The 26,746-nt window shown below is 57.7% G+C and overlaps 1 protein-coding gene across 6 annotated transcripts in view; it reads left to right on the plus strand.

Annotated features, from left to right (window-relative positions):
• The window catches only part of ARAP1 (ArfGAP with RhoGAP domain, ankyrin repeat and PH domain 1), a 61,033-nt gene that overhangs the window by 32,906 nt on the left and 1,381 nt on the right, over window positions 1-26,746 (plus strand). For 3 of the 6 annotated variants that reach the window (XM_047690854.1, XM_047690856.1, XM_047690858.1), the window contains 29 exons: window positions 751-818; window positions 1,385-1,518; window positions 1,662-1,817; window positions 2,201-2,270; window positions 2,587-2,707; window positions 3,111-3,313; window positions 3,763-3,869; window positions 6,007-6,206; window positions 8,140-8,225; window positions 9,603-9,785; window positions 10,880-11,054; window positions 12,182-12,316; window positions 14,177-14,312; window positions 14,594-14,696; window positions 15,706-15,901; window positions 16,173-16,224; window positions 16,344-16,507; window positions 16,654-16,866; window positions 17,176-17,281; window positions 17,738-17,885; window positions 17,976-18,062; window positions 18,150-18,218; window positions 18,536-18,653; window positions 20,242-20,355; window positions 20,602-20,747; window positions 21,235-21,267; window positions 24,835-24,917; window positions 25,596-25,646; window positions 25,807-25,870. In XM_047690854.1, the coding sequence (XP_047546810.1) occupies window positions 751-818; window positions 1,385-1,518; window positions 1,662-1,817; window positions 2,201-2,270; window positions 2,587-2,707; window positions 3,111-3,313; window positions 3,763-3,869; window positions 6,007-6,206; window positions 8,140-8,225; window positions 9,603-9,785; window positions 10,880-11,054; window positions 12,182-12,316; window positions 14,177-14,312; window positions 14,594-14,696; window positions 15,706-15,901; window positions 16,173-16,224; window positions 16,344-16,507; window positions 16,654-16,866; window positions 17,176-17,281; window positions 17,738-17,885; window positions 17,976-18,062; window positions 18,150-18,218; window positions 18,536-18,653; window positions 20,242-20,355; window positions 20,602-20,747; window positions 21,235-21,267; window positions 24,835-24,917; window positions 25,596-25,646; window positions 25,807-25,870 (3,521 nt within the window). Of the gene's footprint in view, window positions 1-750; window positions 819-1,384; window positions 1,519-1,661; window positions 1,818-2,200; window positions 2,271-2,586; window positions 2,708-3,110; window positions 3,314-3,762; window positions 3,870-6,006; window positions 6,207-8,139; window positions 8,226-9,602; window positions 9,786-10,879; window positions 11,055-12,181; window positions 12,317-14,176; window positions 14,313-14,593; window positions 14,697-15,705; window positions 15,902-16,172; window positions 16,225-16,343; window positions 16,508-16,653; window positions 16,867-17,175; window positions 17,282-17,737; window positions 17,886-17,975; window positions 18,063-18,149; window positions 18,219-18,535; window positions 18,654-20,241; window positions 20,356-20,601; window positions 20,748-21,234; window positions 21,268-24,834; window positions 24,918-25,595; window positions 25,647-25,806; window positions 25,871-26,746 lie in introns of those variants that run through there. The other 3 variants (XM_047690857.1, XR_007120867.1, XR_007120868.1) reach the window with 3 other exon arrangements.

A 26,746-nucleotide genomic window follows, 5' to 3' on the forward strand; every position in this document is an offset into this window, starting at 1 on the left:
TCGAACTTTCTGTCAGGTTCTGCCACTCACACAGTGTGGCCCCAGACAAGTGAGCCTCATTCTCTTTACCCTCACAGTGGAGCCAGCACCCACCTATCTTTTTTTTTTTTTTTTTTTAAGATTTTATTTATTTATTTGACAGAGAGAGATCACAAGTTGGCAGAGAGGCAGGCAGAGAGAGAGGAGGAAGCAGGCTCCCTGCTTGAGCAGAGAGCCCGATGTGGGGCTTGATCTCAGGACCCTGAGATCATGACCTGAGCCTAAGGCAGAGGCTTAACCCACTGAGCCACCCAGGCGCCCCCAGCACCCACCTGTCTTGACCTACTGACTGTTAAGTGTATGTGGCAGACTTTCTGAGTGGCTCGTGGTTGAAAGTCTAGGAGTATTTTCCTTGGTTGTCAATGGTTTGCTTTTCCTTTGATTGTCCATTTCTCTTGATTCTTGTTTCTTGTTTCTTTTTCAGCCTCTTTTTAGACAGCCCTTGCCTCTGACCCACAAGTTTACCACCTATTCAGACCTCCTTGTGATAGTCTGGCCTCTCCTTTGGCCACCCCCCTAGTACTGTCCTACGAGGCCCTGAGAGTATAAATAGCATTTTATGTCCCCTGTGCCTGTTTTTGAAAGCCAGGCTGGAGTGGGGGTGTCTTTCCAGCCAAGGGTGGCTTATGTGAAGCCAGGCCAGGGTGCCCAGGAGAGGAGGGTAGGCTCCTCCTTCTGAGTCTCCTCCCGCCCCCACCCCTCTCTCCTCAGATGACTCTGACTACGATGAGGTTCCAGAGGAGGGCCCAGGGGCCCCAGCCAGCCTGATGACCAAGAAGGTGGGGCAGGTGGTGATTAGGGTTTGGGCTGTCTGTCAGAGGGGAGGGTGGGCTGCCCAGCTGCCTTGCAGACCCTGGGGACCACTGGAGAGAGAAAGTGCCTCAGTTTCCAGGGAGAGCTTCCTTCCCCCTTGTGGTCTTGCCACGAGGGGCTTGGGGATGGAGCACAGCACCTGAGCCCTGGGCCAGGGGTCTGAGGGCGCTTGCTGGTAGCCTCAGTTCCAGTCTTCAGCCACATCTGGACGGTTGTGTGTGGCCTCCTCTCTCCCCCGGGATACTGAGCACTTCTTCCTTGGAGAGTCTCCCTTGATCTCTTTCACTTTCTGTGTTCCTGGGCCCCATGGGTGTCTTAACTCTCCATCCCTAAGTATTTTTCACTATCCCTTCATCTTCTGTCTTTGATGCTGTCTGGCTGAGTCCCTGGAGAGGGTGTGGAAACAGCAGGGGAAGTGCGGAGTTGTGTGGGTCCCTGATGGAGTGGACTTCGGGGGGTCTCCCTGGGTGGGTGTGATCTGGGGCTCGAAGGGAAGCATGATGCTGAGTGGGTCTGGCGTGGGGGGTGCCAGGAGGAGCTCCCAGTGAGCCACATCCCACGGGCTGTGCGTGTGGCCAGTCTGCTGAGCGAGGGGGAAGAACTGTCTGAGGACGACGACCAAGGAGATGAAGATGAGGATGACCATGCCTATGAGGGCATCCCCAAGTAAGTGTCCCCTCTTCCCCAGTTGTTGTCCCACCCAGCCACCCTCCGTTCCCAAGCACAGCCTGGCTCCTCCACCTCTTCGGCCCCTCCCCCCAGGGAAGCCCCCATCCTAGGCTCCCTCATTCCCTCTCCTCTTTCCCCAGTGGTGGATGGCACACCAGCAGCCTGAGCTCATCCCTGCGCAGCAGCCTCCTGATCCCCGAGCTCCCACCACACCCCATGGACGGGCATCCTGGGGGCCCCGCCCCCATCACACCGGTCATCAAGGCCGGCTGGCTGGACAAGAACCCGCCACAGGGGTGAGTGATGCCTGTTAGGTCCTGCTGGTTCTCTGTGTGAAGATGGGAGTGCTCTAGGATACTGGTATGCCAGATCTGAAAACCAGAGGGGCTAGGTTATTTGAAGAGGTCTCTCTCCAGGCAGACTGTAACAGTCAGTCATCCCCACCAGACTTGTGTTTTAGTACCCTTAAAATTGGGAAGTCGTACTTTGAGTCTGACTTCAGTCATTTTTGCTGTAGGTAAAGTCCATCTTCTCATTGACCATTTGGGTTCCTTCTTCCCTTGAGCCTGGCTTTTGTGCTGACTTTGTATTTTGCTGCCATAGGGGGCTGGGATAATCTTAGAGCCTATCCTCTAATCTGCAACCCTTTGCTCTTGTCCCTCTGCCTGTGTTTCTCCAGATCTTACATCTATCAGAAACGGTGGGTGAGACTGGACGCCGATCACCTGCGGTACTTTGACAGTAACAAGGTGAGGCCCCTGTTGATCCCTGATGGGACCCCTGCTCCAGCCTGGCCCTAGGCCGACCCTTGACCTTGGATGCAGGTGGAGGCCCCCACCCAAGATGAGTCCTCACCAGAGCTCCAGTCTGACTCCTGGAGCCGTGTCTTCTGGCCACTCGGCCAGCTGTGGGCTGTGGTCAGGGTCAGCGCAGGGGCTGTCCCTGGCCACCTGTGGGAGATGGGGTTCTAGTTAGCCTGCTCTCGGCTGAGGTTGAGGGAGCCAAGGAGGGGCTAGGCCTCCGGGTGCCCCACCCCCTACAGGACAGCTTCCTTCTCCTCCTCAGGATGCCTACTCTAAGCGCTTTATCTCTGTGGCCTGCATCTCCCGCGTGGCTGCCATCGGGGACCAGAAGTTTGAAGTGATCACAAACAACCGGACCTTCACCTTCCGGGCAGAGAGTGATGGTGAGGAGCGGGGAGGGAGAATGCTGGCTGTTTGGCCTGCTAAGTGGGGGCGTGGGGGAGAACCAGGGCACCTCTGCTCCCCCCACATCAAACCCAGAGTGGAGTCAGTCCTCTACGAGGTAGGGGAGAGCAGGGGGCACTCTCGGACTGGCTCTGTGCTTGAGATACCCACTGAGGCCTCAGAACCGTAGATTTCCATTTACAGGGAATGGGCTCAGGTAGGCAAAGTGGCTTCCCCAGTGTAGCTTGTCCAGTCAGAAAACTCAGAGATAGTCAGAGGTAGGTGGGCCAATCTGGGTGGGCTTGCTGGCAGAGGTGTTGCCTGAGGAGCCTGGAATGGGGAGCCCTTAGGTGGCTGCCTGCCAGACTGAGCTCACACTCACTCTTTCCCCTGTGCCCTCAGCGGAGCGGAAGGAGTGGCTGCAGGCCCTGCAGCAGGCAGTGGCCGAGCAGGGTGCCCGGGCCCGGCTCTCTAGCACTTACCCTTTGGGTGTTCGAGGCTCAGAGCTGCCTGACCGTGCTGGTAGCCTGGAACTACGTGGTTTCAAGAATAAACTGTATGTGGCCGTGGTTGGGGACAAAGTGCAGCTATATAAGAATCTGGAGGTGCGAAGGGGTCAGCCAGTTTGTTAAACCTGTCCCCTGCCCCCTGCCCACCCGGTCCTCCGGCCCTGCCCCCTGCCCACCCAGTCCCCCGGATCTGCCTCCTGCCCACCCAGTCCCCCAGCCCTGCCCCTTCCGTTTCTTCCTTCCCCTGACTAAGCTCAGCCCTGTGCTGGCTACCCTTCCTGCTTCTAGCTCTGACCCTGTCCCCTGCCTGGTCCCTGAGGATTATCTTCCCATCCATGCCCTGCCTTCTGTTCCCGCTCCCTATCACTGCATGGCCCCTGAGCCTGGGTCCATTTACCAATGTCCAGATTCCTAAGCCCTCTTCATCTCCTTCCAAGGTGCTTTCTAGTCCCTAAGGTACTACCTCCCTTTAGTCTCTATCCCTCCCTGGGCCTTAGGCCCTGCCCCCAGGCCTTGCCCTCACCCCTCTTGCCCCCACCTGCCAGGAGTACCACCTGGGCATCGGCATCACCTTCATTGACATGAGTGTAGGCAACGTGAAGGAAGCAGACCGGCGCAGCTTCGACCTCACCACCCCCTACCGCATCTTCAGGTAAGCCCGCCTCCTCTCACTTACCTGTATCCTCCCTCCCTGCCAGGATCTTCTTGCTTATGTGGAAACCTGCCCCTTCTTCTAGAATGGGTTTCTCCCCTTCCCAGCCTTGCCCACCCTCCTGGTCCTTCCTGCCCACTCACTAACCTGCTCTGACCCCTCCCTTCTAAGAAATCTCACTTTTACCCCACCCCCCATCTGACCATCACCGTCCGCTTCCCCTCACTCACTCCCAGGCGGTCCTGAGGGGCTGGCCCATGCCTGAGGTCACAGTATGTATCAGTCAGCTTGGCTGTGGTGCATGACAGAGGAGCACAGATGGGGTGGGGGTGGGACTTCAACAACAGAAGTTTATTTTCTCACAGCTCTAGAGGCTGGAAGTCCAAGGTCAAGGAGCCATCAGGGTTAGTTTCCAGTGAGGCCCCTCTTCCTGGCTTGCAGATGGCCACCTCCTCACTATGTCCTCACACGGCTTTTCCTCTGTGTGCAGGTAGAGAGAGTGCGCTATCTGCTGTCCCTTCCTCTTTTTATAAAGAAACCAGTCTTGTTACATTCGAACCCTACTCCTATGACATCATCTAACCTTAATTACTTCCCTAAAAGCCCTGTCTCCAGATGCAGTCACACTGGGGGACACAGTTCAGTCCATAACATCCCAGGTCTACCACCGAGTCACTGTGTGACCTGGGCAAATCACTTGACCTTTCTGTGCCTTGGTTTCTTCCTCTGGGAGTAAGACTGCGGCTGTCTTTGTAAATACTAGCGCCATCCCACCTCCGCTGTCATGTCCTTTGCCCTTAGCTTAGCTCTCTGTCTTCCACAGGGACTTTCTCCTGAGCTCCAGACCTGCATGTCCAACAGTTTTGTGGATGTCTTTCCCCCTGTGACTTCTGCCTCGACTCCCTGGACCTCCCAGGCCCCTGTCTCCACCCACGGGGATGCCTGCCTCTCCCATTCAGTCCCGTGCGTGCCTGTCACCACCCCTGCCTCACCACCCTGGCTCTCTCACGTCTGTCTGGCCCCTCCCTTCTGTCCATCCCCATTTTGTCCCAGGCCAGGGGACCTCTGGCCCAGCGGTGGCTCCGCCTCATGCATCAGCTGCCTGTCTGTGACTGCCAGTGGGGTCTTCTCTTTTCTTTTTGTTGAAAGCCAAGTTTTTATTTGTTTATTTCTGCCTTTGAAGTAATGTTGGATGACATGTTGGCCTGAGAGTCTTTGCCTCCTCCTTAACGACCACACAATAGGGACCAGCCACCTTCCAGTGTTTTCCTTGCCTGTCGGTTTTAGAGAGGCCCGCCTATTCACCGAGTGTCTTGTGATCATCAGCCTTAGTTAGGCTGATTCGGTGTTCATCACCAAGGGCCTCCATCAGCCTGACATATGCAGGGGAAGACCGTCGGATGTAAACACGAAGATAGGCGGAGTGCTTGGCTAAGGCTCGGCAGCCTGCAGACTCCACGTGTGAGGCCTTCATGGATGAGCACAGTCTTCAGCGCCTCTGGTCAGGCCACGTTAGCGCCTGTCACATCTCTAGCAGTGATGCCTTTTCTGGCCATGGTAGAGGCTTATAGGGGTAGCCGTATCTTGAATACACACATGGGTGGGATAGTGGCAGCAGGGAAAGAACCAGAGGAAGACGTCTCTTTACCCTTTCCCCTGTCCCACTGAAACCCTCCACTGCTTCTGTCTTGTCCTCTGGGTGCACTTTGACCTCCTCTGCCTGGCCCAGGCTTGTCCCTGTATGTCTGCCAGCCTCCTCTCTGCCAGTTTGCCTGTCTTGTTCGTGGGTCCCGGAATGCCCCGTGTGCCATGCTGCTCCCTTTCTGGAATGGGAGAGGATGGTTTTCCACATCATCTGTCAAGGCTTAGCTCAGGCATCATTTCTTCCCAGGAGTCTTTTCTATTTCCTGGGGGGGGGGGGGCGGGTAGCACCTGCTCTGGGATCCCCCAGCCCCCACATGTCTCCTAGGTTCATGGTACCCTTGCCTCTGTCCACACCCACCTTCCTCACAGACCCAGGGTACCTCCCTCTTCCGGTTGTGAGGGCTCAGCTCCTTGCTCCGTCCACGTCACGCTGCACCTCTTCATGCTGCCCCTCTTCACGCTGCCCCCCCACCCCCCACTCCTGTGTCCCCAGCTTCTCGGCTGAATCGGAGCTAGAGAAGGAACAGTGGCTGGAGGCCATGCAGGGAGCCATCGCTGAGGCCCTGTCTACCTCGGAGGTGGCTGAGCGCATCTGGGCCGTGGCCCCCAACAGGTTCTGCGCCGACTGCGGGGCTGCCCAGCCCGACTGGGCCTCCATCAACCTCTGCATCGTCATCTGCAAACGCTGTGCAGGTGTGTGGGGCTGGCATGCCAGGCTGAGGCACGACAGGGCTGGTGTGTTGGTGTGGCCGGCGGCCTGTCTGGCTGGAGCGGCCGGAGCCAAGACGCTAGTCCGATCCTTGTCCGTGAAGCTGCGTCTGTGCACCAGGCCTCTCCCACCATGATTAGCTTGCAGTCTGGAGAGCGCAATGCAGGGGTTCAGCTGCACATGCCATGGGTAGGACACTGAGGCACGGGGAGGGGAAATGGTGTATAGCGCATGGCCTGGCAAGTGAGTCTTGCCCAACTGAGCCCAGGCTGGTTGGGGTCCAGCACCCCTCCCCACCCCCATCACATCAGAGGAGTGGAGGGGAATGAGACAGGAGGGGCTGGCAGGGATCTGCGTGCAATGGGAGGCCATGGGAGGAGATGGGGGGCCAGGGTGGGAGGGCTGCGGTCAGATCCGGGCCTCAGACTCCGTGGCGGGTGGGACCTGAGTTGGAGGGGTGAGACTAGAGACCAGTGGGGAGGCTGTTGACGGCTCCTTGAGAGAGAGGAACAGGCCGAGGCCTGGTCTGGGGAAGCAGTGGAAAAGATTCGAGAGACGTACAGGATCTGTGGTGTCAGAGTCCCTGTGACAGATCCAATGAGGAGGGTGAGGAAGACACGCTGGGGCCCGAGATGCATTCATCTCTCTGCCCGGCAGTTACTGGGGGTCTGTGCTGTGCTGGACACTGTGAGGTGTTGGGGTTTGGTCCTCAGGGGAGCTGCTGTGCCCAGGGAGCAGCTTTGGGAAGCTTGAGATGGGGATCTGGGGCAGGTGATAGTTCTGGGGAAGGCGCTGAGCGAGGGCAAACATCCAGGAGGCCTGGGGCTGGGAGGTCTGCATGCAGGAAAGAAATGGCTTGATTTAGAAAGGTGTCCACTCGTGGAGGGGTGCGGATGACTGGTATGGGTGAGGTGCTCCCTAGGAGACTGCAGGGGGTGGGGGGGTGAGGCTGAAGCCAGAACAAGATGGTGCTTGGCGCTCCTAGTGCCCCAGCTTCCTCCCTCCGACAGGGCTCCTTCCTGGGACCTGTAGCTGAGGAAGGCTACATTCCCTCCAGCCAAAGCTCACCCTGCCCTCTCATTCCACAGAGATGTCCTGAGTGCTCACTGGTGCCAGACTTTGTTCTAAGCACATACAGAGGCTACACCCTAAAGGAGACAGTCAAGGTTCCTGCCCTCTGGCAGCTTACATTCTAGTGGGGAGAGGCAGAAAATACACATATGAACCAATAGAAGTATCAGATAATAAAGTGCTAGGCACAGAATGTGTTTGTCAGGAAGCCCTCTCTGAGGAGATGATCTATCAGCTGAGACCTGAATGTGAGGAGGAAGCCAGCCCTGGGGAGATGGGGGAAGAAAGAGCTGTGAGTGCAAAGGCCCTGAGGCAGGAATAGGTCAGCTGATTAGAAGAGGGAGGAGAGAGTATGGCTGATCAGGATTGGAATGGGGGGGGAATTCTGAGATGAGAGTGCAGGAGACGTTTAGATCTAATTCTGGGGTGCCATTGAGGAGTCTAAAGAAGGGATTTGGAAAAAGGGTATTTGCATTTTAAGGAGATCACACTGGGGGCACCTGGCTGGCTCAGTTGGTATGTGACTCTGATCTCAGAGTGGGGGTCGGGGTTGGGGGTCATGAGTTCAAGCACCATGTTGGGCATAGAGTTTACTTAAAAAAAAAAAAAAAAAAAAAGATCAAAAAGACTACTGTGGCTGGGCTGTGCAAAGTGGCCTGGTTGTGGCGGGGGATGTTTACTGCTGCAGGATGCCCATGACTTCAGCTCCCTGGTGCCTGGAGCAGGGGTGTGTGTGGCTAGCACTGGAAACTGCCCCCCACTGTCTGCTCCTGCCTGGGCTCACGGGGAGGCAGGAAGGGCAGGAAGGTAAGTGCTCTTGTGAAGGTGAGGGCCCTCTGTCTGCAGGGGAGCACCGAGGCCTGGGCGCTGGCGTCTCCAAGGTGCGGAGCCTGAAGATGGACAGGAAGGTGTGGACGGAAACACTCATCGAGGTGGGGAGGCCTTGCTTGCCACCTGCACTTGGGGTCCGCTCCACTCCGCCACTGCCTGGGTCTCCACCCTGTCCCCCCTCATAGACCTTGGCCCCCTGAAGCTAGCAGACAGTTTTGGGATCATCTAGTGGGTGGGGATTTTGGAAAAGGCGATTTTTGGCAGAGTCAGCAAACTGGCCCATGAGGTAAGAATGTTTTTACAGTTTTAAAGGGGTGGTTAGAAAAATAAAAAAGGCATATGCAACAGAAACTGTTGTGCAGAGCCTGAACTCTTTAATTCTGCATGCATGTACGGATGTCTGGGGGTACACTTTTTTTTTTTTCTTAAAGATTTTATTTATTTGTTAGAGAGCGAGAGAGCACGAGCACAGGCAGACAGAGTGCTAGGCAGAGGCAGAGGGAGAAGCAGGCTCCCCCCCCGAGCAAGGAGCCCGATGTGGACTCAATCCCAGGACGCTGGGATCATGACCTGAGCCGAAGGCAGCCGCTTAACCAACTGAGCCACCCAGGCATCCCATCTGGGGGTACACTTAATGTGCATATGTGCCTGTCTCCGTGGGGTTCGCACACGGAGGCGTGCAGTTGTTACAGAGAACAACTGGAGGCTGACCACGCAGGGCCTCTCTGTCACCCCGTCCAGCTGCAGGCCCCAGTGCGGTTTGGCTGTCACATCAACCCCTGTGGGTTAGGCTTTGAATCCCCAGTTTATAGATGAGGACACTGAGGCGCAGGGAGAGAAGATGGCTTGCCCACAGTCGCTGAGTGAGTCAGTGGTGGCAGGGTCTGTTTCTGCTTTATTCTCTTCTGTGACCCAGCGTCCCACACAGGACCTGACACAGAAGCAGGATGGGGGGCCCAGGAAATGGCTGTGGGACAAATGGTCAGCAGAGGGCAAGGACTAATAAACTAGGCTCCCGATGACTGGCTCCCTGCATCTGCGCCCCCAGCAGGTGTGCCTGTCCCTCCTCCCCTGAGCCCAGAAAGGAATGTCAAGGACAGGAGAGGTTTCCACAATCCTTACCCCATGGCGGACAGGTTAGCTACCCCATCCCCCACCCTCACCCAGGCTGTGATAGCCTCAGGAATGCAGAGTTCCAGATGTGGGACTGGGTGGGGGAAATAGCAAGGGCCCCAGCCAGGCACCAGGCTTGGGGCATCCCGCTGTCGGACTGTCTGCCTCTCATCCTGTCACTGAGCTGAGGAGCTGGGTTTGGGCCCATAGCCATTGACTGGCCAGGCTGCCCCTCAGCTTCCCTGATGGGAAAGTGGGTGGGTGGCCTGGCTCGCCCATCCCCTCTCCTGACAACCTCAAAGATTTTACCAGACACTCAGGCCGGGCCATAGGCTGCCCGTCTGACCTCTTGCCCCCACCCACAGCTCTTCTTACAGCTGGGCAATGGTGCGGGAAACCGCTTCTGGGCAGCCAACGTGCCCCCCAGTGAGGCTCTGCAGCCCAACAGCAGCCCTGGTGCCCGGCGGCGCCACCTGGAGGCCAAATACCGTGAGGGCAAGTACCGCCGCTACCACCCGCTCTTCGGCAACCAGGAAGAACTGGACAAGGTCAGGGCACTGGGCCTCTGGGACCCCTGGAGACCACCCACTTTTTTTTCTACCCCCCTCTATTGCTCTCTCTTTCGCAGCTCATCTCTTCCATCAGCTCACAGTGATGATGACTTGGCGTATGGGGAAACTGAGGCCCATAGGGTGGAAGGGCCCTGCCTAAGCCAAGGGAGAGTTGTGGCAAATCAAGGAGGAGTCAGGCCTGACCCTTGGGCCAAGTCCACATCCCCAGCATCTGTCTGCCTCCCTCCCCTCCTGATTCCTCTGTCTCCTGAACCGTCCTGCTCCTGTGAATCCTGCCAAAAGGAGTGAACTTGATGGGGATGCTATTTCCTGTCAGGCTCATGAAAAACAGCTGGCTGCTCTGACCCACCCCCATCCACACCCCACTCAAGCTGAGGCCCCACACGGGCCTCAGGCCCTGACAGGCTGGGAGCCAAGCCCTGGGCCCTGGTCTGGCTCAGCCTGAGTGGGAGGCAGCCGGCTCTGAGGCAGGGGGATGCCACTTGTGACCTCTGATTGGCCTTCACCCCCTCCCCCCAAGCGGCCCCACCCAGGCAGGCTCAGGCCGGCTGGATGCCCAGTGGGAGCCAGGCCTCCACCTCCCAGGAACCCAGGCGTCCAGCCCCCAGCCCAGCCCAGTCTAGCCCGCCAGCTAGGAGGGGCAGGGATTCCCATTGGTCGGGAGGGCTGGGCAGGCAGTGAGGAATTCAAATGTGGGAGGAATGAGCTACAAAGCACCCCCCTCTGCCCTTCCACAAGGCAGAAGGAGCGTGAGATCCTCTAGAGAACAGGCTTGGCAGCTGATTGGGTCCCAGAGGCTTCTAGTAGGGGTGAGCCCTGTGCCACCGGGACCCCCAGCCTCTGCGGAACGGCCCCTACCCACCCTCCTATGCCCTTGGCCCTTCTCATCCTCCCCCTCTCCTCTCTCTCTGTCCTCCTTCCTGGCTCTTCTCTTTGAACCTGAGGCTAGGCCTCCAGACTTGGGTGACTCCTTCTTCTTCCTTCCTCTCCTCCCCGCAGCTCCCCATGCCCACTGGCTCCCCACTCCAGCTTAGGCTGACCCTCCCCTCCCCGCTTCTCCCTCCTCCCAGGCTCTGTGTGCTGCAGTCACTACCACAGACCTGGCTGAGACCCAGGCTCTCCTGGGTTGTGGGGCCGGGGTCAACTGCTTCTCAGGGGACCCTGAGGCTCCCACGCCCCTGGCTCTTGCTGAGCAGGCCGGCCAGATACTGCAGATGGAATTCCTTCGGAACAACCGGACCACGGGTGAGTGACGAGTGGGACGGTCTACCTTGAGGGATGGGCCTCCCTGCTGCCATGGCCTGGCCCTGTGATGGGGGTGCTTTGAGGCCCCCAATACACACGCTGCTTGAGCCGTGAGTGCAGCTCCGTGAAGGGCCCCGGGACAGCAGTGTGTGCTTTGGGTTGCCGTGTCAGTGTTCATTGGTGCATCTGGCTTCTCCTTCCTGTGTGTCTTTTTGTGTCTGTCCCTACGTCTCTCGTTCAGGACTTGTGGGTCCCTCCCTGACCTGCAGTGCGGGCCTTCAGGGTAGCATCTGTGCTCCAAGTGTCTGTGCCTCTCTGAGCCACTGTGGATCTGGGTTTCCTTATCCCTGGGGGCGTTGAGGGCTTTGGGGTTTGTGCAGCCACAGAGTGTCTGAGTCGCTGTGTGGGGATTGCATTTCTCCGTGTGCGGGTGACCCATGATGGCAGCCCTGTCTGCTGCTTTGTCTGGGTGGGGCTCTGTCACAGGCTGGAGTTGGGTCCCATTTGGCTGTCACTCTCCAGCTGGGTGAGGAGGGGATGGTGGGGATAAGCCCTGCTGGTCATGGCTCAGGGCTGGCCTCTGGGGCCATATCCTAGGACTGAGGGTAGAGCTCGGCGGCCAGAGCTCGGCTCAAGGCCACGGGTGGGTGGGGCGTGCTGGGCTGGAGCAAGCCCAGGTGGCCAGAGAGACACAGGAGACCACCCAGCTGGCTTGGGCTTTGGGACTGCTGGGAGGAGGGCTGGAACCGGGCTGCTTCCCTAGGCTTTGCACTGTGTGGGACAAACCTCCTTCTGGGGATTGTTAGTGAGTTTGCCTAAGACCCCTCATTCTAGCGTGCTTACTCTGTGCCTCAGCAGAGAGAACGGGGTGGGCTAGGTTGGGGAGTCAGGAGGGCTTCCTGGCAGGGGAGGTACTGGAGCTGAGCCGTGGAATTTGCACAAGTGGGGAGAGGTGGAGGATGACTTGGGCAGAGCCCAGGATGTGGCACTGAGAGCCTAAGGATGACAGGGGGCTGGTGACTTGAATGTAAGCTTGGATGCTCAACCCAGGTGGGGGTGAGGGGGGTACCTGGGATGGCGAGCACGAGCAGCCATTCCTCCCCCTACCCCCAAAACCTTTCCTAAAGAGGTACCTCGGCTGGATTCAGTGAAGCCCCTGGAAAAGCACTACTCAGTTGTCTTGCCAACTGTGAGCCACAGTGGCTTTCTCTTCAAGACCGCTTCGGCCGGCAAGCTGCTGCAGGACCGCCGTGCCCGGGAAGGTGGGTGCCAGGCCAGACCCCGTTGCTGCCAGGGCCTTCTGGCATGGTGGCGGGGCCAGAGCAGCCAGGGCAAGCTGGGCTGGTAGGCCCATGAAGGTGCCAAGTATACTCTGGCAGAGTCACCCTAAGAGGGCTTCTGAGATGATGTCCCTGGGACACAGTAGATGCTTCCTAAACAGGCCAGTGGGGTGGGAGCAGGGCCTGGTACTGCAGAGCAAGTCACTGCTAGAGTTCCTTTAGGCTAAAAAAGCCATTATTGAGCACCTGCTGGGTGCTGGGCAGCTGGCATTTGCAGCCAGACAGAGCTAAGTTTAGAGCCCATCCCTTTATCATCTCTGCCTTCCATTTGCTCCCCAACTCAGTGCGACCTTCAGTCCTTCCTACATCCCTCAAGGACCTGCATGTCAGCCCTCCCACCCCATGACCTGTGACCCCTCCCCCCTCACTTACTGTGCTGCAGCATTACCAGCCTCTTTGCTCTTTCTCAGCCGCGTATATTCACTTCCGCCAGGGCCTCTGCATTTGCTCTGCCCCCGCCTAAAGGGCTTTTCTGCAGAATATCTGCGTGACCAGTCCCTCGCTTCAGTCCGGTCTCTGTTTAAATGTTACTCCTTAGAGACTTCATCCATGACCATTTTATCCAAAATAGCATGCCCTATTTACCCTTCTTTTACCCTAATTTCACAGCACTTAGCTAACATTAATTTGTCTGTTTATAGATGTGTCTAGTGTTTCTCTGTGCGCCACTGGAATATTAGCTTCCCTTGCCCCCGCTGTAGCCCCAGCACTGAGAACAGCTCCTAGCGTGGTGGGCACTTGGCAGACATTGCAGGACGAAGGGTAATGGAGGCAGGGTTCGTGCTCCTCGAGGGGCCCAGCCTGGGGGGAAGGCTCTGGGACACCCTGCTGTTAGAGGACAGAGGTCATATCCTTGCAGACAGGACAAGAGACAGTGTCTGCTTTGAGAAGATTGTTGAGATCATCACTCTCTGTACCCCTCAGCACCCCTCTGTGAAGCTTACTAGCACCCAAAGAGATTTCTTTGGCGCTCTGTGCTGTTTACCACCTCACTGCCCCCCAGGCACTGCCCCTAGTCTACCTCCTTTTGCCTGATAATGTCATTTATGTAACTGCCTGAGTCATCCTTTTTGCCCTGGGTGCCAGGAAGCTCTGAGACAATGTGAAGCTCAAAGCTGTGAACTCTGTGAGCTTGCATGGCTTTGACATTGTGTTCTTTCTCCTGCCTTTCCTGGTCCAGATTCCCATTTCTTTTCCTTTCTGGGCTCTTGTCAGTTTCCTCAGAGCCATTATAGGAGGAGACAGAGTATAGAGCAATGTGTACCACTGGCAGGGGAGGGTGAGAGCGCGGGGTAGCCATGGAAGCTTCCTACGGCATACGGGCTGGACTTGAGGGATGGAAGGTGTGGGTGGAGGGAACAAGGTGAACAAAAGTGGGGAGGTGGGGTGCCCAAGAGTAGTCAGAGAGGTGGCTGGAGAGGTAAGTGGAGGCAGACCCAGTAAGGCTTTGAATGCCAGCCTAAGCGGTATAGGATAAGGAGAGGGGGGCATGGAAAGGTTTTGAGCAGAGGAAGGATGGAGTCTGGTTTTACCTCGCTTTTGAATCTTAGGTGAAGTGAGGCTAGAAACCTGTGAATAAGTTACTGCAGTAGTCCAGGGGAGAGGTGTGAGCTGGGCTGGGGTGGCAGGCTGCAGGGAGGAGGATGGAACTGGGGGAAGCTTGTGAGTTAGAATGAAGAGAACATGGGTCAGGTGGGAGTGGGAGCCCAGGGAGGATACAGAGGTGGTTTTCAGGGGAAGGAGGGAGGCTCCCTCATGGCTCCCTGCCCAACTTCTCTCCAGAGTTCAGCCGACGCTGGTGTGTCCTTAGCGACGGGGTCTTGAGCTACTTTGAGAATGAGCGGGCAGTGACCCCCAACGGTGAGATTCGGGCCAGCGAGATTGTGTGCCTGGCAGTACCCCCTCCTGACACCCACGGGTGAGCACCCCTGGGGCAGAATCACAGAATCACAGTTATTGCCATAAGGTCCAACACCCCCCCACCCCACAATTGAGGAAATGGAAATGGGCCGAGAGAGGGCCAGAACCTTCCCAGGGTCATGCAGCAGCAACCTGGGACTAGAGCTGGGTCTCCTAAGGCCGCAGTCTAGGGCTTTCGCACCACTTCTTCCGGGGGCCAAGGAGAAGTCAGTGGACAGGGGGTGGAGGCAGGGCCAGTGGGTCTTGGCTGGGCCTGAATCCTGTCTTGTGTATCTACAGCTTTGAGCACACCTTCGAGGTGTACACAGAGGGAGAGCGGCTATACCTGTTTGGGCTGGAGAGTGCAGAGCTGGCTCGTGAGTGGGTCAAGTGCATTGCTAAGGTGGGCCTGGGTTAGTGGGCAGGTGTGGGGAGTCTGACGGCCCAGGGTAGGACTTCCTGGCTGTTTCCATGTACCCCAGCTCCCCTACCTCATGAATGCAGGGAGCAGACATAGGGCAGGCTTCTTGGGCCAAGGGCCTGACAATCTATAGTCACCTAGCGGGGAGAGAGGTCAGGAGACCTGTGGAAGAAGGGCTTGTGGGCCTTGCACTCTGTAGGTGCTCAGTACATTTTTTTTTTTTAAGATTTTATTTATTTATTTGACAGAGAGATCACAAGTAAGCAGAGAGGCAGGCAGAGAGAGAGAGGAGGAAGCAGGCTCCCCACTGAGCAGAGAACCTGATGTGGGGCTCGATCCCAGGACCCTGAGATCATGACCTGAGCCAAAGGCAGAGGCTTTAACCCACTGCGCCACCCAGGTGCCCCGCTCAGTACATGTTTAATAATCAGTAACAGAGCCATCTTAGAATGGACAGTACTGACTCCAGAAGGAGTGAGCTCCTTGTTCTGGAAGAAGGAGGCAGAAGGCTGCTCACCCCTGGGGACCAGAGCCAGGTGCCCCATGGGGTCCCCCTATGCTATGAGGGCCTGTGACTCTTACTTACTTGTTCCTTGATCAGTCTTCTGTGACCCTCCTGATGGTCAGCCCTCTGAGCCCTGGGGACCCAGCTGAACCAGTCTTGGTCCTGGCCCTTCAGTGGTTCCTTTGCTGGTGGGGCCCAGACAGTGACAATACTGTAATCAGAGCTGCAACAGGGGAGAGGAGGGTATCCCTGAAGGTATCTGGGAACGTTGTCTGGGGGAGGACACATCAGAGTGGGTACGAAGTGGGGTCTGATACCTGAGTTCCTGAACAGTGCTGCGTTCTGCCCTGGGGAAGAGAGAGGAGGCAGCTGGGGGGGAACGGTACATGCCCACAAGCCAGAGAGCTGGGGGGTCCCAGACAGGCAGTGCTGTGGGCTGATGCAGCCTCCTCGGCTACCTCCCCTTTCTCCTGGCCTCCCCACCAGGCATTCATACCTCCCCTGGCTGAAGATCTGCTGGCCCGGGATTTTGAACGGCTTGGGCGCCTACCCTACAAAGCTGGCCTGAGCCTACAGCGGGCCCAGGAGGGCTGGTTCTCCCTCACTGGCTCTGAGCTCCGAGCTGTCTTCCCAGAGGGGCCCTGTGAGGAGCCGCTACAACTTCGGAAACTGCAGGAGCTTTGTGCGTGGACCCAGCCCTGGGCCCCTAAATTCCAGGGCACCCTATCCTGGGCTCCCAGGCCCCTAGCCCCTTCCTGGAAGTCTGAACTCTACCCTGGCCTGGCCAGAAGGAGCCAGCCTGCCCTCCTAGGTCCTCTCCTGCCCTTGGGGTATATCTCAGCAACTCCGTGTATTGGGGGGTGGGTCCCAGGGATGTGTGTACCCAGAGAGCCTCTGGAGGGAGTCGGTTGGGGACCATGAACAGGGCCTCACCTTGACTGGCCCCTCCACAGCCATCCAAGGGGACAGCGAGAACCAGGTGCTGGTGCTGGTGGAGCGAAGGAGGTGAGCCCTGGACTCCTGGGGCAGAAGCTCCCTCTCAGAAGCCTGTGGCAGTCTGAGAGACTTGGGAGGGGTTGGGCAGGGGTAAGCCCCCAAGTGACCGACTCCCCCTCCCCACCCAGGACGCTGTATATCCAGGGGGAGCGACGGCTGGACTTCACAGGCTGGCTGGGGGCCATCCAGAAAGCAGCGGCCAGCTCCGGGGACACGCTGTCAGAGCAGCAGCTCGGAGACTCGGATATCCCTGTGATTGTGTATCGCTGTGTGGACTACATCACCCAGTGTGGTGAGCCCTGCCCATTTGGAACAGGCCCCGCCCCACCCAGGGAGACTCCCTCCCATCGCCCCCTCTAGGCCAAGCCCCACCTTCCCAGGAGGCCTCTGACAGCAGCTGTGAGGCTCCGCCCCTGGCTCAGTCCCACCCTTCTCCAGGCCTGACGTCGGAGGGCATCTACCGCAAGTGTGGGCAGACGTCAAAGACCCAGCGGCTGCTGGAGAGCCTGCGGCAGGACGCTAGGTCTGTGCGCCTCAAGGAGGGGGAGCAGCACGTGGATGATGTATCCTCCGCACTCAAGCGCTTCCTTCGAGACCTGCCCGATGGGCTCTTCACTCGCGCCCAGCGCCTGGCCTGGCTGGACACTTCAGGTGGGCCCCACAGGCCTTGTCCAGCCTGAGACTCCGGCTGGTGCTGCTGGCTTGGCCACTGCTGTCCCAGGATTCCTTCCCTTCCACTCCCCATCCACGGGGTTGGACACTTGCACGAGGCATGCCCCAGGGGACAAGCTCCAGTTCCCCTCCCTTCCTTTGCTTCTCCTTCCATTGTCACTCTAAACAGAACCAGGAAATGCTGTCCCCAAGGATTAGAGGCAGAGCAGCCAGAGGGGTGGGACAGGGGAGATGGCCTTGGTGGGGGGGACGAGGACTTCTTGACCTGATATCTCTCTCCCCACCCAGAGATTGAGGATGAGGAGGAGAAGATCTCTAGGTATCGAGAGCTCTTGGCACGCCTGCCTCCAGTCAACCGTGCCACAGTGAAGGCCCTTATCAGCCACCTGTACTGGTGAGGAACTGTTACTATTATATGGCTCTAGGGGATGGGGTGGAAAAGATTCTTCTTCCAACCTGGCCAACTGCTCTCTCCTCAGAACTAGGTAGGTCTGGGAAGTGAATGTTGACTTTTGATGTGCCCTGATCTTGGACACTTTGTCTCCCAACCTCCTGCACAGGGCAGCGGGGCGGGGGGAGGATCTGCAGGGTGGAGGAATAGAGGAGGTTTCAGCTAGGACCCAGGGGACCTTGGCCAGGTCTCCCAGCTTCCCAGCTCTGTTCCTCCCCAGGACCCAAGACGTGGCCAGAAAGACCATTCCTATTTCCCTAACTAGCAGTATACTCTGACCAGGACCTTCCCTGGCCTGACTCCAGGAGCTGGTCATGGACCTGCTTGGAACTGGGAGGGGAAAGTGGGGAAGTTCTGGGCTGGACTTTTCACTCAAGCCTTCTGTCTTCCCCTGTCCAGCGTCCAGTGCTTCTCAGACACAAACCAGATGAACACACACAACTTGGCTATTGTTTTTGGGCCCACGCTCTTCCAGACTGACGGGCAGGACTACAAGGCTGGCCGAGTGGTGGAAGACCTCATAGGCCACTATGTGGTGGTGTTCAGTGTGCGTCTCTGGCCAGCGGGCAATGGAGGGTGGGGACGAGCCTCTCGGGTGGCAGCGGTCATCTGTCTCTGTGTCTCCCCCCACCTCCAGGTAGATGAGGAGGAACTGAGGAAGCAGAGGGAGGAGATCACTGCCATCGTGAAGATGCGTGTGGCTGGCACTGCCAGTGGGACCCAGGTGAAAGATAGGGCCTGGGGGTGGGGGCTTAGGACAGCTGCCTGTACCCACTGCCTAGACCTCTATCTGAGCCCTGTCTCCTCACAGCATGCCGGTGACTTCATCTGCACAGTGTACCTGGAGGAGAAGAAGGCGGACACAGAACAGCATGTCAAGGTGGGGGCTTGGGACCTAGCCACCAAGGGTTCCAAAGAGTCAGGCTGGGCCAGGCATAGCCTCAGGAGACCAGGGGACCAGAGCCTCCATCCCAAGGGGGAGCCCTAGTTTGAAACCTGTATGTGGCTGGTGCCTGAGCCTATCCCACTGCCTCGTCCCCACCCAGCTCCTCAGGCCCACTCAGAGACACTTCCCCAGCATCCCAGGACTCCAGAGGACCAGAGGGCTGGGCTCAGCCCCTGGATCACACAATGAGGTTGTGGCAAAGCAGGGGCAGGGGCAGGGTGGGCTGACCTTTCTCTCCTCGGCCACCGCAGATCCCGGCATCCATGACGGCTGAGGAGCTCACCCTGGAGATCCTGGACCGCAGGAACGTGGGCATCAGGGAGAGGGACTACTGGACCTGCTTCGAGGTCAATGAGAGGGAGGAGGCAGGTGGGTGTCTCCCAGGATTGGCGCGGAGTGTGGCATGGCCCGTACCTGTCTGGGCGGCGTCCCCAGTCTGTCTTCCCTGCCCCACATTGTGGCAACAGTGGTGGTCAAGGGAGTTTTGGATGACAGGTGTTGCTGTCACACTGTCATCTCAGTGACGGTGGTGATAGTGTGCTGGCAGGGATTGAGGGGATGGCTGTGATGTGGCTGATGGGAAGGACCGTGAAGGAGGTAGGTGGCATCAGCTATGACCATGCCTTCTTGGTGTCAGAGTAATGTTGCTTGCAAGGGTGGGGATGCTGAATTTGATAATGGCATTGGTGATGAAGGGAGTAGGAGGTGGTGATGAGTGTAGGAGGGATGGGGCAGGGTTGGGTGTGGTGGTATTCCTGAGGCTGCTGGAGGTGGTGGTGTGAGGGAGCCATGGTGGTGAAGGAGGTGATAAGGGCATTTTAGGGTGAAGGGTGGTTTGTTTTTAAACATTTATTTATTTGACAAAGAGAGGGAACAGAAGCAGGGGGAGTGGGGGAGGGAGAAGCAGCTTCCTGGTGAGCTGGGAGCCCGATGCAGGGCTCAATCCCAGGACCCTGGGATCACGACTGAGCCGAAGGCAGACACTTAAGGTCTGAGCCACCCAGGTGCCCAGAAGGATGGTGGATGAGCGTGTATCTGTTCATTTGTTTTCCTGTGATTTGTTGAGTGTCACCCACCAGGCTGGGGGGCCAGACACAGTCCCTCACCTCACAAGGGTTAGTATGGTCTGGAATGGACAGCAATGCCATGATCACCGCGACAACCATACAACTGAGGCTGTGAGGACCGCTTTGCAGGAAAGGGCCAAAGCACCGCTGGAGTTCACAACAGGCTCTCTGGCTTTAAGTCCCTGTGCTAGGAGGTGAAAAAGAGTAGGAGTTACATGCTAAAGGGGGAGAAAAGTGCCTCCTGGCAGTGGGAATGGCACAGGCAAAGGCCCTGTGGTAGCCATGGATGTCACCCTTTCGAGGAGCCTGAGGTGGCAGTGAAGGGCTTGTGTCACAGGGTCGGGTGGGAGATAGACTCAGAAGCAGCCACTGGGCCTGACCACAATGCAAGGCCACTGAAGGGTTAGCGATGGGAGTTTGGAGAGGTTGTTCCTTATTGTTGGGTAGGGAGAGGTTGTTCCTTGTTGTTGGGTAGGGAGAGGTGGGGGCGGGGAAGGAGACATATGCTAGGGACCACATGGAAGGCCACGGTTAGTCCAAGGACAAATGGTTACATGGGCCAGTGTGTCAATAGTGATGGACAGAAGCAAAGAGATTCAACATATGGAGGGAAGATGGGGAGGCTTTGTTTCTGGCTTGAGTGGTTTGGTGGGTGGTGTTTTCCTTGATGGGGACACACAGGAAAGATCGCTGGCTTGGATTTGGATGCGTGGGTTGGGTCGGCTTTGGTCGCAGCCAGATGTGTGGAGCCTCAAGCTCTGGGGTGTGGTGGTGCTGGTAGGTGTTGGGCGTGGACGGAGCCTGTGGCCATGTAGGTGGTACGTGTGTGCACCAGGCCTCGGCGCTGTGAGGCCCGTTACTCAGTAACAGCTGGTGTGCCCTCCCCGCAGAGCGCCCCCTGCACTTTGCGGAGAAGGTGCTGCCCATCTTGCATGGACTGGGCACAGACAGCTACCTGGTGGTGAAGAAGCACCAGTCCATGGAAGCCATGCTGCTCTACCTGGGTAGGTGGTGGTGCCTCTGGGGGGCCGGTGCCCGTAGCACTGGGCAGGCGGGGGCTCCCCTTCATCTGGAGCCTGGACGGGAGCTGGTGGTGCCGGGCAGAGCCGCTCAGGCAGAGGGTGGCCCGCGGGCTCATTGGCAGCTGGGGTAGGCTGGAGTGGCTTCCTTCATCCTGGGACCCTCCCCTGGGTGTCCATGTCCATGGTTGGGGGTCAGGGCAGCCCATGGCCACTCCAGTCTTCCCCCAGCCAGCCACGTGGGTGACACCAAGCACGGCATGATGAAGTTCCGCGAGGACCGGAGCCTCCTGGGCCTGGGCCTGCCTTCGGGGGGCTTCCACGATCGGTACTTCATCCTCAACAGCAGCTGCCTCCGGCTCTACAAGGAGATCCGGGTAAGTGGCCCCAGTGGGTCTGGCTGTGCAGCGAGCACTGGCGCCCACGTGTGCTCACACACCCATTCACAAACATCTGCTGGTGTCTACCAGCGGGAGCATCCCCGTGGCGGGACTCTAGGATGGCTAGTGATGAGGGAGAGCCGGAGACTCTCGGGCCCACTCTTCTGTGCCCTGTGGCACCTGGATGCCATCCCATCAGGCTCCTTCCATCTCGCCTGTGCCTGGGCCTTGTCACAGCACCCGCAAGGATGTGCCCTATGGTGACAGCCCCCACTTGTGGCCCCTGCAGTCCTCGCCACTTCACAGGCTGTCCCTCCTCCGTGCCCACTCTGTCCACATGCCAGGTATCCTCCCAGACCTTGGCACCCTGCCCCCAACATCTTCTGTACGTCCCTGCCACAGCCCACCATGTACCACTACACACACTGTCCTGGCTCTGGGCCTGGACCTCCTTCTTCCATAACCCTGATCCTCTATCAAACAGAGCCAGAGGCCATGGAGCGGGGCCCCTGAGACCGTGAGTAGCTATGAGTCAGCTGCAGCTTCCTTACACCGCCTGGGGGCCAAGTGAGCCTGGGGAGAGCCTGGGGACCTAGTCAGAGCTCTTGGCCATTTCCAGGCATGGTTCCCCAACCCCCTACCAGTCAGCACTGGCTCCCACCCTGACTCCTGCCCTTCACCTCCAACCCTGCCCCAGAGTCCTTTCCCCAAGGTAGAACGCCCATCAGTGTGATGCTTTACAGTTTTCCAGAGGACTCTGTGTAGGATCTGTGGGGCCAGTAATGGAGGCCCCTAGGTTTGAATTAGAGCCCCAGCCCTCATCTCCCGCCACCCCTGGGGTCCTCCTCTTTCCAACCCTGGAGAGAGTTTCAAGGCTGTCAGGATGTCCATGCTACTGCCCTGATTCTTAAGTGCTGGGGTGGGACTCCACAGGCTTGTGGTATAATCCTCCCTTGGTAGGAGCCCCTGCTCATCCTCCCTGGCTGCTGGCCAGCCCTTATGTGCACACTCTGTGGGAGAGGGGACTGTATCCATCCCTCGGGACTTCCCTGTCTTTAGGGGATAGTTCCACCTGGGAGAAGGCCCTTACTGAGTTCAACTGAAAACCTGCCTCCTGTGATGACCCTGTGGGTCCCAGCTATGCCTCAGGAGCCACAGAGCATAGCTGTTCCACAGGGGTGGGCAGCAGAAATGTGTTTCCAAGCCCAGGGTTCTAGCCTGAGCTCCTACCGCTGCCCTAGCAGTGATTCCAGCACTTCCTGCCCCTTGCCTCGTCTGAGGACACTGGACAGGCCTAGCTGCCATGGAGGAAGCAAAGCAGGCAGACTAGGACCATCACCTCCCTCTCTCTGCACGCTCCACCTCTATTAATGAATCTGGGCTCCTACAGACCCTTGTGGGGAATGCTTCCTCTCTTCTCCTTTGCCTCCTTCTATGATTACTTACTTCTGGGTCTTTTCACCCCTCCACTCAGTCTCCCTTGGTTCCGGGATATTATTTCCTTGACCCCCTCTTTATACGAGCCCCTTGGAGCAGAATAAGACCATCATTGTGGGCAGAGGGGAAGGAGGATGGCTGAGGCACCTGGAAAAGCAGCTGCTGATCCCTTAGCACAGAGGGGAAAAGGCAGGAGAACTAGAAAAAGGAAAAAATGGTAATGTTTATTGAGCGACATTTGGTGCCCAGCCCTCCCCGTACCTAATCTCACTATTGTCCTACAAGGAGGAATATCATCCCCATTTCACAGGGGAGAAAACAGGCTTCAAGTGACTTGCCTAAGGCAATCTCTAGATGGTAGCCTGGGATTCAGACCCAGATTTTTAGCATCAGAGTTCAGTTCTTTGGTCCTTGAAGTACAGGAATCAAGGCCTCAGTAGCTGGGCTGATCAGTGCTGGGCCAAATGGTGCTCGCCCAATGGCAGCCAGCCCCTGCGCCCTGATAGGAATCCCAGGAGGGTGTGGTTTGGCTACCTAGGTGTTGGTAATTCTGGTATTTGCTGGTTTATGGAACAACAGACAGAATATTTGAAATTGGGACAACACCCGGCAATTCAGGATATGCAAACACCCAAGCCTCGGCCCAGGCATCTTCCGTTGTTAAAGACCTGGAGGCATTTGGGGAAAAGTCACATTCTAGAAAATCTTGGTTTCTCCAGAGCTCTTTGAGCATCAAGGGGCGAACTGTATTCTCTTCTAGTGACCTCATACCTCAGAGATGCTGGAAACAGCTGTTTGATTGGAAACCAAGCCCCACATTGACTGATGTCCCCCTCTCCCTCCCTGTCTCAGCCACACGTGCCATGCATACACCGCACAGACCAGAGCCTGAGGAAGTGGAGTCTGAGAACAGTTTTTTCGAATCCTCAGGGAGCCATAGCCTGGTTTGAATTCCTTGATTCCCACAGTTCTCCCCACACCCTGACTGGAACCATCCCTGTTCCTGTGTCACACCCATGAGCCTGTTCCTTCCCCTGTCAACTCCCTCTACCCCTTGCTTCTGGTTCTCTTTCCCTGGCACCCACAGCTCAACTTCTTCCAGGCCCTCAGCCTGCTTTCCATTCTCTCAGCCTGCTGCCTTCCATATTGCAACCTAGTTTTCCACACATCCTTTCCCCTGTCCTGCCCGGAGCCTGCTGTTTTCCCTGCCCACAGACCCATTTCTTTCACAACCTCTGTCTCAAGTCTTTTCATCCCCATCACCTGGCTCCTTCCAACCTGCCGTCTGATGTCTTCAGTGCTCTGGGCCTGGCTTCTTCCCTGCCTTCCTTCTTTTTCCCTGCCTGCGTGGAGGTTTTCCTCCTTGTGTCTACCCACACCGTGTTTGCCTAATGTCTGCAGCCTGATTTCCCATCCTGCTGCCCCATGTTCTCCTGCCTGCAGCCCAGTTTGCTCGAGGCCGTCTTGGGCACATGGCCATTGTCAGGTCGGGTGCCATGTGTAGGAGACATAGGGTTCCCCCATCAGGGCCTTGGTTCTCAGGGAGGATCAGGGTGAAAGCAGGGCAATAGGGCCAGTAAGTCCTCTTAAGCTATATCCCCTGAGACAGCACCCAGGTCTCTGCTCATCCTTTATGCAGCCTCACAGGGAGTCTGCCAGTCCCCAGCCAACCTCTATTCCCCCTTTTTGTTCCTGCAGAGGAACCATGCCTGGGGGTGGCCGGGAGCAATGGTGGGAGCAGGGTGGAGGTGGCTCAGTCTTTGACCCCCAGTTTTGGTTGTAAGTGAGTCCCCCTCCCCTACCATCCACCCTGGCTCCCGGCTGGTGCCTGGGGTGCCTGGTGGGGCAGGGCTTCGAGCAGGTGGCCCCCGAAGCAAGAGGAAGGTTCATGAGCTTCACCCCCAATCCGCCTCTTCCTTGGGGGTCACTGTCCCTGTACCCCTGCCTCAGAGCCAGCCTGCTACTTCCAAGCCCAGACCCATATGCAGAGGGGGGCCAGAGGCGAACTTGTCTGTGAGCCACTGACCCTCCCCAGTACATCGGTCTCTTGCTTCCTGACCTAGACCACTGGAAAGTTCTTCCTTTGGTCTACCAAGCAGCCGTCCTGCTTCAGCATGAGTCATTAGCCTTCCCCTGGTGGAACCAAAGAGCTAGTAGCTACTGACCCCACAAGTCTTCTGTTCACACGGTCAACCCTGGAGCCTCCGTGGGGTGGAGAGGGGTGAGGAATAAATAACCAGAGACAGACGAGCAGCCAGCCAAGGCTCTCAGGTCCTACACGCTCATTCAGTTTGGTGCCAGAGGATGACGTGCAGGCTTCTCCCTCCACAGTTCAGCAATGGTGCTGCGGGTCAGTTCTCCGGTTTGCTGGGGCAGCAGGGAGGGCCTGAGGATCACTGCTCTGTGTCCTGCTGGAATAGCCACCTCAGGGACTGAGGGTTGACTGTCTGATGCTGCTGCAGGGAGAGAGGCCTGGGGGGCTCAGCTGGGCTGGATGGTGAACAGGAAGGGCTTTGTCTGGAAAGCTTCCTGGAGGAGGTTCTCTGTGCTGGGATGCAAAGGGGGCTGGGGAAAGGGAGGGGGGAGGTCCCTGCAGTTCCTGCCCCAGCTGACTTGAGTGCCCTCCCTCTGCCTTCCCTCACCCCAGAGTCACCGGCCTGAGAAGGAGTGGCCTGTCAGGAGTCTCAAAGTCTACCTGGGAGTGAAGAAGAAACTGCGACCCCCGACCTGGTGAGCTGGGGCTGGGGCTTGTGAGAGCTCAGGACCCATGGTCAGGGGTGCAGCACAGCGGAGGCTTTGAACGTGACAGGGGTTGGTACTGTAGTGTTGAGGGTGTGGTCTCCCAGACCAGCGGTGGCAACTGTCACCTGGAAATGCAAACAGCCGAGACCTGCTGAGTCATGGGTCCTGGGGGTGGGGCCACCAGTCCATGGTAACAAGACGTCGTGGGGACTCTTATGCTTGCTCGTGTTTGCATGCCACTGGCCTGGATTGAAATCCTCACCGACTGCCTCTGGGACCTTTCTGGGCCTCACTTTGCACATCTGTAGAACGCAGAGAATAATGGTACACCTGTTTCAGAGGGTGGTGTATGTTTTTGAGATGGAAAGTGATGCCTAGCCGCTATTATTGTTATGAATTGTGGTCACCTGACCTAGTTTCCTGACTTTCTCCTCTCATCTGCGGGTTGTGCCTGGTTATCTCTCAGGGACTAGGGCAGGCCTGGGGGTGGGGTGGGGGTGGGTGCAGGCTGAGAGGAAGAGGCAGTGGCCAGAATGTGCCGTGCTTGCAAGAAGGCCCTGATGTCTGCCCCCGGCTCTGCCCCAGGCATCTGGGCTCTGTCCTGGGCACCTGGGCTGGGAGGCCTCTGTGGGTGGCCATGCGACTCCATCTGGCCCTTTGTTGCAGCTGGGGCTTTACGGTGGTGCACGAGACTGAGAAGCATGAGAAGCAGCAGTGGTGAGTGAGGGCCCTAGCCTCAGACCCCAGGCTGTGGAGAAATGTTTATGTGTCCCCTCTTGTGGGGTTCCCCCACTGTCCACTTCTGTGCCCTGCCTGGAGGCCGTGGGCTGGGGAGACAGGCACTTGGCAGTGTCCAGATCTGTGCCCTACCCTGCAGGTACCTCTGCTGTGAGACGCAGATGGAACTCCGGGAGTGGTTTGCCACCTTCCTCTTCGTGCAGGTACCAGGTGGAGGGGGTCCTGGGAGGCATCCTTCTGGGGGATGGGTCTGTTTGTTCCTTTGCTTTAGAGGCCACCAATTGCTTCAAGTAGATTTTGAGTTGCTTTGAACTCATTGGTTTGTTCATTCACTCAGTAAGCCCTTCCTAGAGGCCCCTCTGGTCCATCCCCAAGCCAGGCGTGCTAGAGACCAAGGGTGCAGCCCCTTTCCTCGGGTCTCTGCAGGTGCAAAGGAACAGACCTCGAAGTGGCCTGTTAAATAGCCTGGTGTGGTCAGTGTGTGGAGACAGAGAAAAAAGCCCAGGGAGCCTGCTAGCTAGGGAAGGTGGCGGGTGGGTGGGGAAGGCAGCAGGGAGGGGGCGTCATGGGAGCTGAGCTGGAGGGTGACAGAACCTTCACCCAGCAAAGGCGGTGGGGGTGTGGGGGGGTTTCCAGGCAGAGGAACAGCTGATGGAAAGGCATGGCAAGAGAACTACAGCCTGCATGGTGGGGCGCAAAGAGAGAGGCCAGGAGTGCCAGAAGCCGACACTGGAAAGGGAGGGAGTCAGGAGCCAGATCTCAGAGCCTTGAAGGCCATTCCCAGGAAGCCGAATTCAACCTCGTCAGCAGTTTGAAGGGAGAGTTTGAAGTGAGAAAGTGGTGTGCAGGTTTGTCTGAGAGGGCTCGTTCTGGATGCGGCCTGCAGGGGAGGACAGACTGAGGGAGTCAGGTGGTCGCCACATTGGGCCAGGTGGGAACAGGCCAGGAAGGGGTTGGATGGGGTGGCGGGAGGGGGTTGGACTCAAGCCATAGATTTTAAACGAGAGCTCAGAGTTGTCTGGGGGAAAAGGAAGACAGAACTGTACCAGGGCCCTGAGCTTCCTGGTAGTCAAGCCTAA

Source organism: Lutra lutra, chromosome 10 (assembly GCF_902655055.1).
Source record: "Lutra lutra chromosome 10, mLutLut1.2, whole genome shotgun sequence".
In the NCBI taxonomy this organism is placed as follows: Eukaryota; Metazoa; Chordata; class Mammalia; order Carnivora; family Mustelidae; genus Lutra; species Lutra lutra.